This window comes from Oryzias latipes, chromosome 23, assembly GCF_053564925.1.
Source record: "Oryzias latipes strain Hd-rR chromosome 23, Olatipes_Hd-rR_3.1".
Taxonomy (NCBI): Eukaryota; Metazoa; Chordata; class Actinopteri; order Beloniformes; family Adrianichthyidae; genus Oryzias; species Oryzias latipes.
Genome location: NC_136259.1, coordinates 3,079,328 through 3,099,255, shown reverse-complemented (window position 1 = coordinate 3,099,255; position 19,928 = coordinate 3,079,328). Strand labels below are relative to the sequence as shown.

Genomic DNA, 19,928 nt, shown 5'->3' with positions numbered 1-19,928 from the left:
TTTGCCCTGCAGTGCATTCTGCGGAGAATGACGCGCCACGTGACTGCTTTACAAGTTTAATTTGATAACAATATTAATGAATTATGTTTCATTCCTTTGATAAAATTTAAAAAATGCAATAAAGAAATCAGATTTTTGATGTCATTTTTATTTTGAGGCACAAAAACAACAACAAAATGGAAGGTGCATAACGTGCCCTTTCTCTGGGGACTAAACAGAGTGCCATAAAACGCAGCCTGCTTTTATAAAAGAAAACAGCAGCCTTTTGAAAAGGTAAAGTATAAAAAATCAAATTAAAAAAGTTACGTTTGATTTCTGTGCCAAGCAAGTCAGTGCACGGAAGAAAAAAAAAAGCAGGAGCCTCCTCTTCTCTTTTGACACGCAACCACCGCAGCTGTCCTCAGACCTGAACAACAAAACACAATAATGTCCCTAAGTGTCATTCCAAATATATACTGACAAAATAAGACATCACTATTTAAAAGCAACTTTGTTACTGAATATATGCCTATGACAGGATTGTGTTCTTACCCGCTTAATGTGACTTCTGTTTTCGGACATCACTGGTCAGCTTCTCAACATCGGGCATTTAAGATGTAACTTTAATCTTCACGCAGGACTGCAAGCTGTCATCTGTGAGGCGGGTGCGATACTTTGATTTGATGTAGTTCATGTTTGAAAATATCTGCTTGCACAGGTATGTTGATCCAAATACCCCAAAAGCATAGGTTTTCATGTTCCTATAGCTGTCAGGAAGAGCATTCCACGTGTCATAGACAAGTTTCTCGGGTGTTGGGAGGCTTTGAATTTCACTCCACTTGTGGCTTTGGCCAAGCTGGGCTTTCTGGCGAGTGACGTCTTCAAGCTCGGCTGTCAGACGTTTGAATTTGGACACCCATCAATCTTGGTCGGCTATATCAGCCATTTCCATTTCAAGGTCAGCTTGATTTACTCCTGGAATTGTGCTCAACGAGGACGGATCGATCTCCAGGGGTGTGACAGGAAAAGAGAGTGTCATTTGACATGACAGAAAAACGCAACAGGTCACAAAATACTCCATCATCAGATTTAGGTTTTCCAGCGACATTGACCATTAGTTCTGTAATAAATGCAAACTTTTAAACCAAAGGCACACTTTATTCAACAGTCAGTACTTTCTAGTTACTACATGGAGAACAGGAGGAAAGTTCATTGTACCATGTTGCTTAAAGCTCAGCAGTTCTAACTTTGAATACAGTAAATCAGCAGCACTCGAAAAAGACAACTTTTATCGTTTTAGATGTGCTCATTGTTTTCTTAAGAATTCATGAATCAAAGTAAGCTTAAAATGTAGGATGAAAACTGCATGAACTTTCCAACAGAACAAGAAAAAAGACAGAATACAGTTGGACAAAACTGCTTTTACAGCAAATCAGCTTCTGTCGAAATTCACAACCCGACATCCCACATATGCATACAAAAGGGCTAAAATGTAAGCAAAAGAAAAAAACTACCCTTTGTGTTGACCTTTTTTGTTTTTTCCAAAAACAAAAGTTACTTAAATGTAAATGTACTTTACTCACCGTTGCTTTAACTAGTTATTCTTTTCGTGTAACTTTCTTCATTCATCATAAAGCCTAGGTAACAGTCAAATGAAAACTAAAATGTCTTTACCTAAATACTGCTTGCTTTTGTTTTGTATATTTCATGAACAACATTAGCAGAATATTTAAAGGAAAAATACTTCTAATGGGTCAACTATTAGTTTTTATTAGTGTAAACATTAAACAACAGAAAAAGTCAAAGGAATGCACAGATAATGTCTCAGTTGAAGACTGACGGCAAAGAAAACTAAACTTGGTCCAGTTAATCACATGTAATGTTGAGCTCTTTCTCTGCTGAAACAACGTTTTGAATGTTCGTTACCTTCGATACAACAAGACTACAAACTTATGATACAAACTTAAATTCAGCGAATTTCTCTTTTAAATCTTCCTCCGTTGGCATTAAAATAATTGTTTACACGTTTGTCAGCTTCTAACTCTGCAAATGTGAGATTTACATTTTAGTTTTAACCAAAATTTTGTTTAAATCTGTTAAATGTTTTTCACGTTCATCAGCTTCAAAACAAATCAAAGTTTTCTTCATTCTGTTGTCACGAAAATCATTTTTTGGGACATAAGTTAGCTTCAAAGCCACCGCACTAAATTAAGTTTGGATTAAAAAAATTCCCCATTTCACTTTTCATCTGTTGGCATGGAAACAATGCTTTGAACATTCGTCCGCTTCGAAACCACAACACTGCAAACTTGTGATACAGATTTAAATTCGACCAAATTTCGGTTGAAATTTTCCTCTTTTGGCACAGAAATAATTGTTTAAACATTCTTAGCTTCAAAACCAGCAGACTACAAACTTAAAATGCAAGTTTAAGTTTTATATTTCCCCTCTGTTGGCACGGAAATCATTTTTAGAGCATTTACTTTTCTACACAAATGGATTCGTAATTAGGACTTGGAACACTCCAGTGGTCAGCAGAGGCCATTGCTCTTTCCTCTTTCACTGTTTCAGAACAGGCAGTTCCCTGGGTTTAAAGAAGGCTTGAGCCATCCCCATGGCAAAGATGTACACTTTAGAATCCACCATTATTTTCTCTTTCTGCAGCAGATCTATAGAAAGAAAAGCAGGGGGGTTTGGGTTTTTTTTTCTCAAACAGTCAAATTCAAAGAAAATTCAAAGCAGGAAAGCTCACCGTTAATCTTTGTCTGGATTTCGTCAAGCGGTAAAAGGATAACTTCAACAAACTCTGGAATAGAGAAGGCCTCTTTTAGAATTTACATTACAGAATATTAGCTATGTGTAAATTAAAGCAGCGTTCTTACCGCCGTCTCCTGTGGAAGAGAACAAGAGAATGAGATCACCAGCTGCTTTACAGACATTTAAATGTATTGCACATGTTGATGTGAACAGAAAAATGGTTTTATGGCATGGAGGATCACCTTATTTGATTTTTTTTTTTTGATTTTTTTTAAATGTACCATGTTTTTATAGTTTAGGTCGCATTTTTTTGGGATAATTTGGCAATGGGATGCGACTTATAATCAGGAGCGACTTATATGTGATTTTAAGACAAATGCATCTAGACTAATATTAATGTATGTTCCCACTAACAACCACTAGAGGGTACTGTAGATGTGTGTCTCTGTATTTGCAACACAGAAGAAGAAGTGCACCCAAAACAAACACGGGTAATGTCCGATTTACATCCCTAATTCCTACGTACTAAAAAACTATATCACGCGGGACTATCTTGTATTTTGGAATTAAAAGCAATTCGAACACCATGCTTTTTTTAAACAGGAAATTTGATATCACCAATTTCACGAAGTGAAAGTTGTATCAATACGGGCATATTACGACAGCTATCTTTAAATTCAGTGTGTTCTGATGATCTAAATGTTGGTTTATTTAAATAAAACAACACACATTTAAACACAAACATGGTTCAAACGCAATGCATTGTGGTCTATATTCTCGAACCAATTTTGGAATTGTAGATTTGGACAGAACTACAAAACGGCGAGTGCACTTTAGAGGGAGTAGTGAAGATTTTTCTTATTTCCATAGAGAATACATTTTTAATTTTTCCTTCCTCTGACTGATGCGGGACAGCAGGTCGTCAAACTGGGTCACACACAGACGGAAGTACCGCTGAAAGCGCCGTCATTGAGATGCAGCTCCTGCAGTAGACGGTGAACCCCACCGTACTGGAAGAGTCTCTGAAGGATCTCATGATCCATGTCTGGGATCATGAGATCCATGATTTATGATGCATTTTTGGGCCGGTGCGACTTACACTCCGGAGCGACTTGTAATCAGAAAAATACGGTGGGCTGGATTTTACCAGCCCACTCTCAAAGACAAAAGGATGATTTATGCCTTTCCCATTTAAACTTTAAACCAAAAATTAATAAGTGCTTGTTTTTGTGTTTAGCTTAAAAAAAGTGATCTAGCAGTAGATAAAGTGTATTTAGTGCCAAATTTGTCTCAAGTTTGATGAAACAAGAAATAACGGAAAAGCAAATAGACAGGAACAGCAAGGCTTGCACCTTGTTTGTTTCCCCATTTGTTTGGGCCTCCTAGATATTCTTTCATGTTTATGGTTTAATGCTGGAGTTTTCAAAACAGAGGAATCCAACCAATATATTAGATGTATCCTCACAGCAAACCAGTTTTCACCGATCTGCACAGGTGGTTTGGCAGAGATTTTTACGCCGGATGCCCTTCCTGACACAACCCTGTATTTTATCCGGGCTGGGGACCGGCACAGGGAGACCCAGCCTCGGGCCCCCCTGCAGCTAAATAAATAGACAGTCATGCGAAGCCCAATGCAAGTTGGGACTTTCTGTTATCATCTCTGAGGCAAATATTTTAATAATATTGGGAAAAACTTTTTATAAGTCGTACCAACTATTCTCACGATTACTTCTATTCTTAGTCTTTATGTACATTTTGCACTATAAATTTTGAAAATACGTAACTTATCGCAACATCAACGTAGCTGGAAATCATTGTTAGCGGCACACTAAAAGCAGAAAACTATTTTATCGCGCATATTTTCCTGATGCCATGCAGCCGTAGACGTAAAATAGAACCTTCAAAACAGCAACGTGTGAGTATGGAAAAAAGCAGCGGCCCCCACCCAGCTCCTGTGTCGGGTGGATGTTCTCCCCATCGTCTCCGTTGATGTTGACCAGCACGATCTGAGTTGTGCAGTTGGACAGGCCGGGGTCAAGGCAGGTCACTGCAACACAACGCTGGCTTCATCAATAGAGCAAAACACACTTAACTATCAGGAGCTTTTACAGAGGATAAGCTCTGCCGTGTTTACCGAGGCCCTGCAACAGTCAGCTAATTAGATACGACTGAGTGGGGCGGCTAATGTAATCAAAGGCACAGTGACGATACCTGGAGTGACCCCCACTACTTCGCCTCTGTAGCCAGTTTCTTCCTTCAGCTCCCTCAGAGCCGTCATCTCTGCAGTTTCCCCTTCATCGATCAGTCCTGATCGCAGCAGAACAGAAACATTACGCTGCAAAAGTTCAAACTGCTCGGTGAACTCAGAGGAGCAGAGTCTGACCTGCAGGGAACTCCAGGGTGCAGCATCCCAGAGGAGGGCGGAACTGCTTCACCATCACCATGCAGTCTTTGTGGAGAGTCCGCTTCAGCACGGCGATGATTCCCACCCCTGCAGAGAGCCCGTCACGGTTCAGGGGAAATGTTTTCTACATTCTTATGAGACCCACACCAAAGCTGGAGTACAAAGGAAGTTTAAATGGACTGGATATGTTTTACGGGGAACAACGAGTTAATAAACCAAAGGATCAACATTAAAAAAAAAAAACTATGACTACTTGCCTTTGAGGGGTAATCTAAACCGGAGTTGTCAAAGTGCAAAAATGGCGTTCTTTTAAAAAAAAACACAATTTTTTTTTTTTGCCTTAAATGAATTTTCACTAATAAAATCATCAAATTTTGGTTTATTGAATCTTCATTTTCTGTAAAATACCTACAGGCATTTTCAAAATATGTTTAGATAGACTTCATGTTGGACTGTTTTAATGAAAAAAAAAAAAGATTTTCTGGAAAGCGAAAGCTAAAAAAATCTAAAATTGGACACAGACAAGATTAATTTTAAACTGGTGTGTGGCTTAAAATAAGGTTGGGAACCACTTTTGTAAGGCATATTCAATTCTTCCACCTCTGGAAATAACTTCTCGTCATCCCAAAGGGGAACATTCAAGGACGTTCTTATTGCAATGTCATGGTTTTTGGAAAATCTTTCATCAGAAAGTGCAGCAGAGGTTTATTTTGAAAGTCTACTTCCTGTGTTTCTTCAGCTCAGCAGGTCGAACGTCAGTCGAATTAGAGTGATGCATCGTGGGGAGTCAATTGTTAAATGACTGCAGCAGTCGCCAGGTTGGTTCAACAGAAAGCAGCTCATTCGGACACTTCTGTTAGGCGCTGCTGAATTGGACGTTAAACCCCAAACAACTCTGTCACGCCGCAAACAAAAGCAAAAGAGGCGTTTACCGTCTGCCTCTGTGTTCTTCTGCCGTGTGGTCCTTTTCACCGTCTCCCATGTTCTGGGAAAGGAAAATATATGAAGGGCAGAAGCGCTAAAATGGCTTTTCCCTTTCTTAAAGCTTGGATTCTACCTTGTGTTTCCTGCTGGATCCATGTAGGTGGTCTTCTCCAGCTTCACCCAGTTCCCTGATGCCATGAGCTGGAGCAGAAAGAGGATGAAGTCACTTAAAGACCAAATGACGGAGAAATGTAAGCTTAAAATTGCATTTGTGTGTATGTCTTTATTCAGATTCGCTGTGAATCAGGAGGAGACCAAAAAAAAGCAGTTGGAAAAAGGGCTTATTTGTGATGTAGGGGGGTCACAAACTTCCAGCTCCGAGCTCTCAGCAATAGGGAGGGGAAGGGGGGGCGGGGTCGCTCCACATTTACAGCTCCACCCACAACTGAATTTTACATGAACTACTGCCGCTCTTCAGAAACAACGTCCTAGAAAACCATACAGGTTTTTTTGTTTTTGGATAAAAACAGCAAAATTTTACCTGAAAGGCAACTAAGATCCGAGTGGGACATTTTAAAAAAGCTCTGATATTCTATGTGAGATCAAAAATATATAGATTTTATATTCAGCTAAAATCAGCAAAAATATTTCACTTTCAGCGCTTATGGCCAGAACAAAGAACACTGAAGTTTTTTTTTAAGTCCATCCACCTGACAATCAAAAAAAGTACCACCGATAAAGCAAATTAGAGTTCTGATAACATTTTAAGAAGCTAATATAAAAAAACAAAGTTTTGGTGAATAGAAATAAATAAAAAAAGCATTCAATGTGTGTTTTTTTTTTTAAATAGAAAAAAATAATAAAAAATGTTTCTTTGGGTGTAAAATCCAACGTTTAAAGGGTCTATATCATGCAAAATCATTTTTAGAGCTTTTAGTGAGGAACAGCCCCTTCCAAGAAGAATCTGTGCTGCCAGCCCCGCCCCCAGACTAACAGACACACCCACTTTCTCTGTGCAGCTAGCGGTGATTGGCTAAAACGCTTTTCCTTTTATATGAACAATGTGAACATCCATCTTTGTCCGCCGAGGCAGACTGTAGGATGACGTCATGAAATGGGCGCCACCCACAAGGAAAGAAAGGCGGAGCCTCAGAGATCGAGTCGTCTTACTTCTTGGCAGGAAAATATATCAAGAGAGAAACTAATATTTAATTAAAAAATGTATTATTTTGTGTGCCAAATATAATATACTATCATATATGTGGATTTTGTTTACTATAAAAGGCTTAAGAATAGCATAACAGGTAGAACCCACATATTAACCGTAGCCACAAATAATTCCAAATATGAATCCCGTGAGAGCAAAAGCAGGCTTTCCAACAGTTGAAGGTTTAATGCCTATAAATGTTGTTACACCAAGGAAATGATTGACTAAACACATTTATGTGTGTTCTGTGTCCAACATCTTGATCAAACTAGACTTTTAAAGACTCACTAAGTTTATCCCGATCAAGGTTGACGCCTCAGAACAGGACAAAGCTGTAGAATATAGTGCAAAACAGCCACAAGCTAAGAAAAATGGCCAACTCCACAAACTAAACTGGCTGCAGATAGTTGTAGAACAAGTTACCCATCATCCCCAAGTTCCTCTCTTCAGTGCGTCGACAAAGCAGTACGCTCTGTTTGAATTGAGGGGTGTCAGAATAAAGGGCCGGCGTCCAACATGTTTTCCAACCAACCTGCCATTGAAGTTCCGTATTGGCTTAACACACCTGATTCAGGTAACCAGCAGCAGGTGAGGCAGAGTTTCTGGAAAACCGGCAGAAGGCCGGCCGGCCCTCCAGGCCTGGAGTTCGACACCCCTGTAATCAATGACCATCTACTGGCAACATGAGATGTTTTTTACCCCCGTGTTTTGTAATAGCAGCATCTTCATGAGAAAACAGGGAAAAAGTGCCCCTCCCATCATCGTTTAATCTGCTGTTAAAGTGTTCTTACTCCCCAGTGGTCTTTTAATTATGATTATTATTCTTTTTAGCCCCTTTCTGCAGAGCGGCAGTAGTTTATTAGAAATTCCCATCTGAGCTATGGGTTCCGAGTAAGCCCGACTCCCCTTCCCATCATCCCTTTGTTTTCACTTTCTCCCTCACACCCCCAACCCAACGTTAGCGGTGCAACAAAAAAGGATAAATAAATATGGAAGCTATGCATCCGTACAGTCTGGAGCCAGATTCCAGCTCTGACCAGGAAAACAAAGAGCTTCATGGATCTAGACGTCGACGACTGGATGCATCAGAATGGAGCTGGTGTCTGGCTGTAGCTGTTTTTATGCTCCTGAATCACAATAATTTGAATAAAAAAATACTCAAAAGTGCCATTTTTACTGTAATTTTCATAATTTATGTCCTTCATCATGAGAATTATGCCACAAGAATTTGTGAAAAACAGAATTTTCACCTTTAAAATGTTCCTACAGATGTAAAAATCAATCCATGTTTGTTTGGGTGGGAGACATCTAAACCACAAAAACTAATCTTTCTAAGGCAAAATAAAGCAATAATTCTGTTTATAATGGACTAATTCTTTCAGAAACCTTTGTCTTAGATTTAGAATACCACAACAAGGTAATCCCAGATGGCCTAAACAGGAGAAAATTAACTTTAAAGTAAAATAATCAGTATATTTTGACATTATCACTATAACATCATTGTTCCTAAAAATAACTCTAATAAGTTTGTTTTGCATAAAATAAAATGTATTTTGTCTATTATTATAAATTAAATGTATAAAAATTATGTAAAATTCAAAAGAAAAAGACGGGTTTCTAACTGAGCTTGTCCTAAACTGTGAAAATACAAACATAAAATACTTTAAGATCAACTAAACATGACATATTAACTCTTGAAAATACTAGCAAACTTATTCTTTATTTTATTTTAATGGGATTTCAGAAAGTGACAGACCTTTAAAGCTCTTTAAAGCTTCAGCAAAGTTAAAAAATGTGGTTAGATATTTGAAACTGCAGCAAACAAAATGCATTTTTCAGGAACAAACAAAAGACCAACCTCTTCTTTGACGACATGTGGGGTTGTGGTCCCTTTGGTTTCTTCGGGATTACTCATTTTTACAGTTTGGACGACTGAAGAGGGAACATAAGAAGGTAGAAAGTTCAGAAACATCGCGCCATGATGCTCCTCCAGCTCTCACACAAAAACTCAAAGCTACAAGCACACAACCTCAGCGCTAACAGACAACAAGAACCAAAGAAAAGCCAACAAAACGTGTGCAAACTGTTCTGACAGCGCAACAACAGCAAGACGCTTTCGGGACCCCAGATCCCCAAAGACTAAGAGTTTTAAATTTTAGTAAACCCGAAAATCTGGAAACTAAACTCACGTGAAAGCTGGAACCAGTGGGAGAAGACAGTAAAAATAAAAAGGCGGCTCACTCCGTACCTCTTTCTGTTGTCGTGGAAAAGCAATTTTTATTGTTATTGTTTTTCCAAAATGTATTAAATTTGTGATTATAATATGCTATACGTTCTTTAATATAAATTGGTAATTATTCATATGTGTACCACGTTTTTTGGAACAAAAATAATAATAAGTGAAACGTCTTTACAATCAACGATCTATGCCCTGCGTTTCGTGAATATGAACTGCAGACCGGCGTGTCCCTTCTAAGACTGTCCCCTCTCAAGAATTCTTACACAATTCCTATTAACTCAAATATACATACAATACATACCGTCAATATTTTTTTATGATTTTAAACCCGTTTTAAATAACACATATAGAAATAAGTTAACAGCCTGTGGCGTAGTGTTGTTTAAATTGAAACACGGAACTGAGGTCAGGGGTGGGAAGATTTTAAGTGACGGACGTTTCCTGTACAGCATGAAGAAGGAGCAGGTTGTTAACTGTCAGTTTTCGGCTTGGTACCCGATTTTCAAAAAACATACGATAAAAAGGTGACTTTTTAAAAACTACTACACTTAGTGCTACTGTAAAAACCCGTTCTAGTGTTCACTTTCATAACAAAACGTCAAGCTGGCGTCTGTATTTCTTTAGTTCAATTGTTGAACTTATGATTCTAGTTTCCCTATATTATCACCTACAATTTGCACCTTAAATTATATTAATTCAAATGAATGTTGTGCCTGTTTTCTAGTTTAATTCTTCCATTGCCTCAGAATGTAATCGACTATTTACTGGACGATGGGACGCTGGTGGTTTCTGGGAGGTAAGATTAAAAAAATCCAACACAATTTATTTGCTCTGATGCGTTTAGGTGCAGTGGGAAATCTGAAGTTTAAAAGAACCCGGTTTTATATAATTTATTCTTTTTTTTCCAGTTTGTAGATGTCTTGGCTTTTAACTGGTTTAATCTTGTTTTTTTTAATCATATCTGCAGGGCTTGTGACTTTGCTTGCTAGATTTGTTTTGTATGCTCTTTTTCTCACATTCTGAAATAGTAAAGAACAAAAAGGGTCAATTATGTTTTTATTTTTGATGTGAAAACTCACTGAAACTCTCTTCTTATGAAAACCAAAAATCAAGTAATTTTCTGATCTCCTAAAGTATCAGATTATTCAAAAATGTAAACAGAAAAATCAATTGACCTGAACCCCAGAACACTTTCACTATGAGAAGTTACACCACCGCTTTTGCTGGGTAATTATTTTCCTGATATAATATACCCAACAAAAGGACTTGTCAGAAAAAAATGAGTGGTTTTCTTTTGTTTCAACGGTGGTATCTGCAGCAACATGAAAAAGATAAACAGGAAGTTTCTAAAAACGTGCTCAAAAATTACTGAAAAACTGGGAATTTGAGAACAAAAAAAATTCCTAAAAATAATCAAAAGATACTAGAAATGTTGTCGTTGGTCCGGCCGTTCCTGGGACATGTGAGACTTCCCTGGGGAAGGCACAGACTCCTTCACACACGACATACTGAAATTCATGTAAATAGTTATGTTTGGGTGAAAATGACCCGGCGATGGCGCTTTGGGGTTTGGAGATGTAAAATGAATATGCCTTTGTTTCTCACCAATAACTAGACTTGTGTATATTTCTGCAAATTCCGTCTTGTTCTTTCTCGTCTGAGGATTTGTGAAAGGAAACAAAAATAACAGCAAAGGGTTATTACCATGTGAGTGGAAAGAAGATGAAGGACGGGATGAATCCTTTTCTCTTCATGGCTTCATGGCTTCATGCAGCCTCCTAAAAGATCTAAAAGGAAGTTGTTTTTTTACATTGAAATGAGGATCGGCCCCTTGAGTGAAACATATGTTAGCATGTGGATGTACGTCTGTATGGAATGATATTACACCAGCTAGAATTTCAATTAAAATTGATAATTAAAAAAAAGATAATGATAAAAAAATTAATGTATCATTCCACTTTAAATTAGAAATAAGTTAAACCTGAGAAGGCCAAAGCTGCTTTTTCTGGATTCATTTTCAGTAAAAATATAAATAAGCGAATGTAATTTATCAAATCCAATGAAATTATTTCCGCCTTTTTTACGTTCTTTCAGTAAAAAAACAAAAATAACAGCCTTTAGTTTAGTTAGTGTTTTATGAAAAAAAAAGATAATTCTGTAAATGACATCTTTGTTCAGTTGAAACAGCTAACGATAGAAAAACTTTTTCCAAAAACCAGTTTTGGATGAAAATATATTCGTCTTTTTTGAATTATTTTGAATTGTAAACCTCTGAATCCAATTTGAATTCATGTAAATAATTTTAAACCTAGTTGTGTTTAATCAGCAGGTCATAATCCAATCTGGTGCTAAAATAGTTAATAATAGTTTTAAGGTTTGTTTGTTTTAGTCCAAAGTCTACTGAACGTGGAAGCAAATGCTCATCTAAGCACAGTTTTATTGTTGGTTCATTCATCAGAGACCCACTCTGATGAAAATTGTGTTTTTGGTGTTTTGTAGCATTTTTCTCATCATGATGGACACATAGAAAGAAAATTGGGCTTAATATTCTGAGCATTTCTTTATTCCGATCGTTGTGAATCGGGGAAAAAGCTCTTAGATGTGACGTAGGCGCAATCAGCAGGCCGCCATCTCCCCGCTCCGCTCCATTCTGATGCATCTTCCAGACAGACGGATCCACGGACGTCTCCGTTTTCCTGGTCTCAGTTTAAACCTGTTAGGATGGATAGATCTCTATTGCTCGCCATTTTTGTGGCGCCGCCATTGTTAGTTTGGGAGTTTGAGGAGCTGTAAGCTAAATGGGTCTCAGCAAAGGTGAGGGGAAGGGGGGCGGGCTTGCCTCCCACGCCAATGGTCCCACCCACAACTCAGCAGGGAATTTCTCAATGAACTTGTGCGGAAACGATCTTGGAATTGAAAGAGCACTGGGAACGCTTTGAAAAAGGATCTAAGGATGATGGGAGCGGGACTTCAAACGTGTTTCACAAACGTTTGCCTTTCCTCTCCCGTCAGTGATCAGAACACGCAGCCGAGGCACACGGACAACAGCGACTCAGAGGACCAGGAGGACGTGCAGGTGGGATCACGCTTCGGCTTTAGACCAAAAATGAAACTCTCCAGTCTTTGATAACCGAGCAGAACAACTAATTGTTCAGCTAAAACCTTCTTCTTTTTCTTTCTCCTTCCTTCTAGTGGTCAGATGATGAAACGACAACAACAGTGACAGTAAGTTCATTTGTCTGCTCTGCTGTTCTGCACAGAGGTCACCTGACATCGGTGGATGATGATGATGATGAGGAGGAGGAGGGGGAGGAGGAAGAGGAAGGAAGGTTCAGTTAAACACCAGAGTTTCAATTCATAGAAGAAACTCCATCAAATGTCTGCTAGTGACTGACTGGTGATACTTTTACTGAAAATATTGGAAACCAATTACTGGTAACTTCTTACTGATAAATAGTTTTCTTAAGCAAATTTCATAATACTAAAAACAAATGTCATTAAAAAAAATCCCCACCTACTCATGGCGTGCTGTGGTGTTGCTAAGGGAAACACGCACAACTCACTGGTCACATGACTGATGGAGTAGTTCAATATGCTGCAGGCTGGGAGGTATTTTGGCCCAAAATACTGGATTAACTCACCAAAAGATAAAAATAAAGTCTAGAAATGACACATTTTCTCATTTATTCATTAATAATCTTTAGTAGAGTAGTCCGAACCAGAATTACTGTATTTTGATACCTTGGTAATGATCCTCCCATCAGTAGTTCCTGTTTTCTGAGCACTTTATAAAAACCTAACAAAGATCAATACTTGTAAAATATCTGTTTACTGTTGGTGCATGTTATGGATTTAATAAAATCATCCAAAGTGTCTTTAGATGTACCAAAGGCTGCACTCTATCAGCTGCTGCCCGTCATTTTAAGATGTCGCTTGTGACTCCGCCCACTTTCTGACTCTAGGTGGCGCTGTTGTTCCAAACAAGCAGCTGCTACCCCATGCTAAAGACAAATCTGACTGTAAGACAAAATGAAAGGATTTCTCTACCAAATTTAAATAAAGTGAAGGCAACTCAGAAGAAAATAAGACATTTATTAGTTGCCTTCAGTGAAAATAAAAAATCTGGCTCTTCTTTATTTCTTGTTTATTTACCATCAGAATTAAAGTCGGCCAACTGGCAAAAGACGAGATGCTTCATTAGAATCTGTTGCTAAAGATGATCTTTATTCATGGCGGTTACTTTGACAGGCTCCAGAGTTCCCAGAATTCACCTCCAAAGTGCTGGAGGCCATAAACTCTCTGGGCGGACGCGTCTTCCCCAAACTCAACTGGAGCGCTCCGCGGGTAAAGCGTCCGTCCTCCGTGTGAGCGGTGGCTCCGCAGCCGCACCAAAGGCCGGGGGTTCACGCCGTCTGTTTTCCTCCCAGGACGCCAACTGGATCGCCCTGAACAGCTCGCTGCAGTGCTGCAGCCTCGCCGACATTTTCCTGCTCTTCAAAAGCTCCGACTTCATCACCCACGACCTCACGCAGCCGTAAGACCCCGACCCAGCATCTTCGCCATCAATGGTCTGAATCCCTCCGGGAAGAGACTTGAGCTGCTCGGATGTGATGAAAATCTGTCGTTTTTGTGACTACAGGACAAACATCATAAACTAGTCTTTAATCGATAAAGAATATTTCTTTAGGTTTTGTTTTGTTTCTGCAGGTTCCTTCAGTGCAGCGACCAGGACTCCCCTGATCCAGTCATCAAATATGAGGTATTTCAATGGGGTCATGCAGACCCCATTGAAAACATATGGACGTTCCACTCTGATCATCTTTTTAACTGGTATCAAAGACAGCTGTCTTTTTGATTTTAATGCTCATGTCGTTTTCAGGCATAATAATAAAAAAAACTAAACCTGTCATTCTCTAGGACATAGTTTCTGCAGTGCGTTCATTGGAAATTCACATCTGACTTGTGCGGGGGGGGACACAACAACCCCACCCCCTTTCCCCTCCCCATTGCTGAGAGCTCTCCGTTTACACTCTCTGATAGCTTCCAGCCCCTCACACCCCCAACGTAACATTGCAGGTGCAACAAAAATGGCAGCAATATCCGATCAATCCAGCCGTGCAGTTCAGGTCCAGATTCCGGACCAGGAAAACAAAGATGGATCCGTTTGTCTGACAGTGGATGCATCAGAATGGAGCAGAGCGGGGAGGCCGTGCACCGCCGGCTGTAGCTTCAGCTCCTAGCGTTTCCAAACGGCATTTTTAGTGTTCAAAACACACAGTCATCCGACAGAAGTGTCCCTTGTCGTAACATTTGTGTTTTTGAAAGTCCCTGCTCCCTCACGTTTGTTCTAAACGTTTAAAAGCAAGAACATTGTAGTCCATCAAAGAGATTTACAATTTATTGTGTGCTTTTTCAATCTGAAAAAATACATTTGAAAAAAAAAAAGGTGGGTCTTTAAGCGGTTTTATACCATGGACTCAGTTCTGATTGGCTGCATAATTAAAAGTTGTCAGTGGTTGAAGTCACTTCCTGTGAACAAACGCCTTGAAAAATCCCATGAAAGAGCTGCAGTTAAAAGAAGAGATCCCAGTGTTTAACACCTACCTGCTTTTTGGACGTGTTGCTACTGCTAAACGTTTAAAAAATTGCTCCTTAACCAGTAAAATAACTAATTTCAACAAACGATTTTGTCTTTCACTTTGGAAAAGTTCCCTCCAACTAGTTTGACAAACTCTTGATTTTGGGTTTTATGTCGTTTGAACCTTTATGACTTCAGGGTTGTCCCAAAGCGATTTTAAAGCCGTATTCTCGGCTTTGTGCTGCTTAATCTTCTGCAGAAGCTCAGGTCTGCCTCTCAGGTGTGTAAGTGTGACCGTCTGAATGTTCCTCTGTCCTCAGCTGGTGTTGAGGAAGTGGAGCGAGCTGATTCCTGGAGGAGAGTTTCGCTGCTTCGTCAAGGAGAACAAGCTCATCGGTAAATGCACCTCTTTTTTTTTTTAAGCCGCTCTGTGAACGCCAGCCCGGTCAATTTGGACGCCAGCAGAGCTCGGAGGCTGATGCTGGCGAGGTTGAGCCGTGCGGGTTCATGTAGGAGTAATTATAGAAATCAATTTGAGCTGCGCTGACGGCCTTTCTGTGTGAACTGGCAGCCATTTCCCAGAGAGACTACACCCAGTATTACCCTCACATCCTGACCCAGGAGGAGCAGGTCTCTCAGGCCATACAGGACTTCTTCAGCCAGAACGTCCAGTACAACTTCCTGGATGAAGACTGTGAGGATTTATTCTGCTTTCACATGTTTAATGTCGATCATTTGCTGCTTTTCTGTTGGATTGGAACGTTGTTCATGTCAAACTTCGTGTTCTCTTCATCTTTGCAGTTGTGTTTGACGTTTACAGGGACAGCCAGGTAAATCACCGTCAAATATATGCTGGAAAATAAAAACTGTTTGGGTTTTTGAGCTGGCATGTGAAGCGGTGTGACGTTTCGGCAGGGGAAGGTGTGGCTCATTGACCTCAACCCTTTTGGAGAGGTGACGGACTCTCTGCTCTTCACCTGGGACGAGCTGACGTCAGGCGGAGAAGTGGCCCAACAGCAGCAGGTGACCTTTGACCCCAGCGTATTTAGTTGGGTCTGATTCTTCTCCGGAGCCGGGCCATGGCCGACCCGCTTTATGCTCGTGTGCAGGAAGGGCCGACGTTCCGCTTCACGACCAGCGAGGTGACGGTGCAGCCCAGTCCTTGTCTGAGCTACAGGATCCCACGAGACTTTGTCGACCTTTCCGCCGGAGAAGACGCCTACAAACTCATTGATTTTCTCAAACTGGTAGGTTTTACTTTCTCCTACAGTCAGTCACACGAAAACCGCCATGAAAGAAAAAAAAAACCCACAAGTCCAGAACAAAATGGGAAAAAACAACCAGGCATCATTTAGGGAAACCCGACTTTCTTTATTCACTGGTATCCGTTTTCCCAAACGGAGTCTCCATTTTGGGCTGAAGGTGCGTCTCTTAACCTGTTTTCTGTTGAGGAAAAGCTCTAATTCCTCTCCTCTTTATGTTTTTTTGAACTCTCCATTTGGGACCAGCTCTTTGTGGCCCAACATAGAATTTTTGTCAAGTAGATAATCAAAAGGTATCAGTGTTTCCAAAGAGAAGTAAATAAAGAAATCAAAGTATTTTTGTTTATAACCTCCAACTGAGTAGAGACTTTTTTCATTGAGTTAAAGCAAATAGCCTTTTGCAGGGGGCGGGGGGGTTAAGTCATCTCTTTTTATTTACAGGTTGTTTTTGTTTATTTTGCTTTATTAGCCGGTGGTTCCACCAATGAGTGAAGCCAAAGGAGTTTGAAACTTTGTCCCTCCCAGTTGCCGATACCAGAGGCAAACTGCGGTCAATGTGCTGGTCTACTTTAGGCTTCATTTAGGCAATCAATCACTTTATTCGTCTCCCCGCAGCAATTTAAAGAACGGCCATTTAAAGCTGCTTAAAATAGACCCGGGAGTAAGAAATAACCTCTATGCACAACCCTATGGGGGACGCCAGAGATTATCCATTCAGTGTCTGTTTTTAGTGAGGAGATGAAACATTTGCAAGAACTTCAGTCTTTGTTTCTAACAACCTGTTTTGTGAAAGTCAAGTAAACAAACTGATGCCTCAATCACACAAGAAAGGTAGTTTGCCATTTCACAGTGGGTGGAGTGTCCCTGCCCCAGATGGAGGAGTTTAAATGTCTGGGGGTCTTGTTCACGAGTGAGGGAAGACCGGAGCGGAGCGGCGTCCGTGGTTATGTGGTCGCTGTATCGGTCCGTTGTGGTGAAGAGAGAGCTGAGCCAGAAAGCAAAGCTCTCAATTTACCGGTCCATCTTCGTTCCAATACTCACCTATGGTCATGAGCTATGGGTCACGACCCAAAGAACCAGGTCCTGAATACAAGCGGCTGAAATGAACTTCCTATGTAGGGGGGCTGGGCGCTCCCTTAGAGGTAGGGGGAGGAGCTTGGTCACCGACGGAGAGCTCGGAGTAGAACCGCTTCTCCTCCACATCCAAAGGAGCCAGTTGAGGTGGCTCGGGCATCTAGTCCGGATGCCGCCTGGACGCCACCTGGACGCCTCCCTGGGGAGGTGTTCCGGGCATCTCCCACTGGGCGGAGGCCCCGGGGAAGACCCAGGACACGCTGGAGAGACTACGTCTCTCGGCTGGCCTGGGAACGCCTCTGGGTCCCCCCCAAAGGAGCTGAAGGAAGTGGGCGGAGAGAAGGAAGTCTGGGCATCTTTGTTGGACTGCTGCCCCCGCGGCCTGGTCCTGGGAAGAATGAGCTTCAACCAGAGGCGGTCCTCGGGCAAGACCCTTCAAACTACTGTCTAACGATTTGGCCACAAGGCGGGCCCCAAGTCTGGGTTCTCCCTGTGCCGGTCCCCAGCCCGGATAAAATTCAGGGATGCGTCTGGAAAGGCAGCCGGCGTAGAAATCTGTGCCGAATCTGTGAAAAAGCTGATTGGCTGTGGAGACCCTTGAAGTCCCACAAGTTCTACTGGATTTTACGAGTTCAAAACGTTGACTCTAAAAATAAGGCACATCCTTGCTTGCTTACAAAATTCTTTCACTTTCCCTTATGAAGCCTGTTTCGTTTTTGTCGTACTTGTATCCAATGTTTGTGCTTGAAGCTAAACGTCTTCATTCAAAACGCGAATCATTGATCACGGATGACATATTCACGTGTCATGAATGGAGTGGGACATGAGATAGGAGTAGCCCTCTTTGGACCGACAAGTCGGTCCAAAGAGGGCTACTCCTATCTCATGTCCCACTCCATTCATTTTTTTTGATTTATTGTAAAATGGTTTTTTTTTTTAAATCAGAATGATGCCGAGTTTAGCCAAAGTCAAAAAGCCTCCGTTGTTTTCTAGGACCTAGTTTCTGCAGAGTGGCAGTAGTTTATTAGAAATTTGTCTCTGAGCTGTGGGCGGGAAAAGTTGGTGAGGAGCAGCCCCTCCCCCACCTTTCCCCTCCCCTCCCCATTGCTAAAGGCTCTCCGGCGAGCAATATCGGAGCTATCCAGCCCAACAGTTTGAAGCCAAATTTCACGTCAGACGAGGAAAATGAAAGACGAATGGATACATCGGAATGGAGCAGAGCAGGGAGCTCGCCGAGCGTACTTCCCATCTTTTTCAAACTGCATTCTTTCCGTCTGCTCCTGATTCACAAGAACTGGAACAAACAAATGATCTGAAATGTAATTTTGAGCTTATTTTGTTTCTTATACATGTCCTTCATCATAAGAACATATGTAGAAACACACCATTTTTTATTGAAGTGGGTCTTTAAAAATAAAAAAATAAAAACCTTTCGGTAAAAGTTTGTTTGCTTTTTCATCCCACAGAGGAAAAACCAACAGGAGGATTCAGAAGAGGAGGAAGAGGAGGGGAATGCTCCACCGTGACTTCAGCACACAGTGCTGCATGCGTGAAGGGCCTCCACCTTCGTCCTTTCTTTATGTTTTGACCGCCCTCCTCTGAACTGGTGCTCTGATTCATTCCCGTGGCTCCAGATGAACATGCAACACTGTAGAATCATGTTTACCCCCCCCCCCCCATGTCATTTCCTGTCTGTGACACTGCAACAGAGGTCTCTGCAGAGTTGATTTTTTTTTTTCCCACTGAAATGTTTTCCTTCGTCTGCAATAAAATCCCACCTTGTCTTATTTGTCTTCTTCTTTTACTCCTTTAATCAACTCTTACATCTTTTATTGCTAATAAACCTATATTTTATCTTTGACACGCTCCAGGCTCTTGTGTCCGCTTTTATTTCTCCCATCATGCATTTCCTTTTACTCAAGGAAAAAACCCAAAGGTGTCTGTAAACTACTTGCAGTGAACTAGTACATTAGAAATTGATTGAGCTTTTACGCAACAGTTCTCATTAAGCCGGGAGCTAAATGAACTGTGGACGCGTGACACGCATTCATCCCTCCTCCTCCTCCGCTGGATTGATGGAGCAATTACAGGGAGCTGCTGTGCTTCCACTTACCGCTCCCCGGGTGAACTGCTGGGGACAGGAAATGGCCTGCGAGACTGGAAGTGAGGGAAATGTTGAGCATCCATCATCATTTTAGGAGAAGAATTCGGTCTGCAGACGGGACATAAATATGAGGAGGAGGAGGCATCCGATCAGATGAGCTCCTCCGATGGAAACTCCACCATCTCTGTGACGACTAATCCTCCCGACTCTCAGCAGGCTTCAAGGAATCTTAAAAAATACATACAAATATTACATAGTGTGGTGGTCTTGCATACAAATGATGCTTTATTAAATGTGCAATTGTACACTCTAAAAAGAAAAAAGTTGATCCAACTTAATTGAATCACTTCAATTGGTAACACAATTTTTTATGGCCATCAAACTCAATTTGATAAGTTGA

At 40.8% G+C, this 19,928-nt stretch overlaps 2 protein-coding genes across 6 annotated transcripts; one reads left to right on the top strand and one right to left on the bottom strand.

Moving 5' to 3' along the window:
* Window positions 1-1,121: 1,121 nt before the first annotated feature.
* Window positions 1,122-9,895, bottom strand: nudt5 (nudix (nucleoside diphosphate linked moiety X)-type motif 5). Of its 5 annotated transcripts, XM_011473674.4 has the most exons (9): window positions 9,130-9,459; window positions 6,198-6,265; window positions 6,073-6,125; window positions 5,120-5,227; window positions 4,948-5,043; window positions 4,682-4,783; window positions 2,862-2,870; window positions 2,732-2,785; window positions 1,122-2,648 (listed from the first exon to the last, which is right to left on the bottom strand). In XM_011473674.4, the coding sequence occupies exons 1-9, from the start codon at window positions 9,241-9,243 to the stop codon at window positions 2,539-2,541; spliced, it is 714 nt and encodes a 237-aa protein (XP_011471976.1). In that variant the 5' UTR covers window positions 9,244-9,459; the 3' UTR covers window positions 1,122-2,538. The 5 variants fall into 5 exon arrangements, with proteins under 5 accessions (XP_011471976.1, XP_078798100.1, XP_078798097.1 ...); XM_078941974.1 differs by lacking the exons at window positions 1,122-2,648; window positions 2,732-2,785; window positions 2,862-2,870 and adding an exon at window positions 9,812-9,895 and having other exon boundaries at window positions 2,979-4,783; window positions 9,130-9,203; XM_078941971.1 differs by lacking the exons at window positions 1,122-2,648; window positions 2,732-2,785; window positions 2,862-2,870 and adding an exon at window positions 9,461-9,816 and having other exon boundaries at window positions 2,979-4,783; window positions 9,130-9,203.
* Window positions 9,896-9,904: 9 nt separating this feature from the next.
* On the top strand, window positions 9,905-19,290 carry cdc123 (cell division cycle 123 homolog (S. cerevisiae)). Its single transcript, XM_004086951.5, has 13 exons — window positions 9,905-10,034; window positions 10,235-10,306; window positions 12,523-12,586; window positions 12,703-12,735; window positions 13,759-13,854; window positions 13,938-14,044; window positions 14,218-14,269; window positions 15,409-15,484; window positions 15,660-15,782; window positions 15,890-15,918; window positions 16,004-16,111; window positions 16,198-16,335; window positions 18,891-19,290. Exons 1-13 carry the CDS (start codon window positions 9,961-9,963, stop codon window positions 18,948-18,950), a joined length of 1,032 nt encoding a protein of 343 aa, XP_004086999.1. The 5' UTR covers window positions 9,905-9,960; the 3' UTR covers window positions 18,951-19,290.
* The last annotated feature ends 638 nt before the right edge of the window (window positions 19,291-19,928 follow it).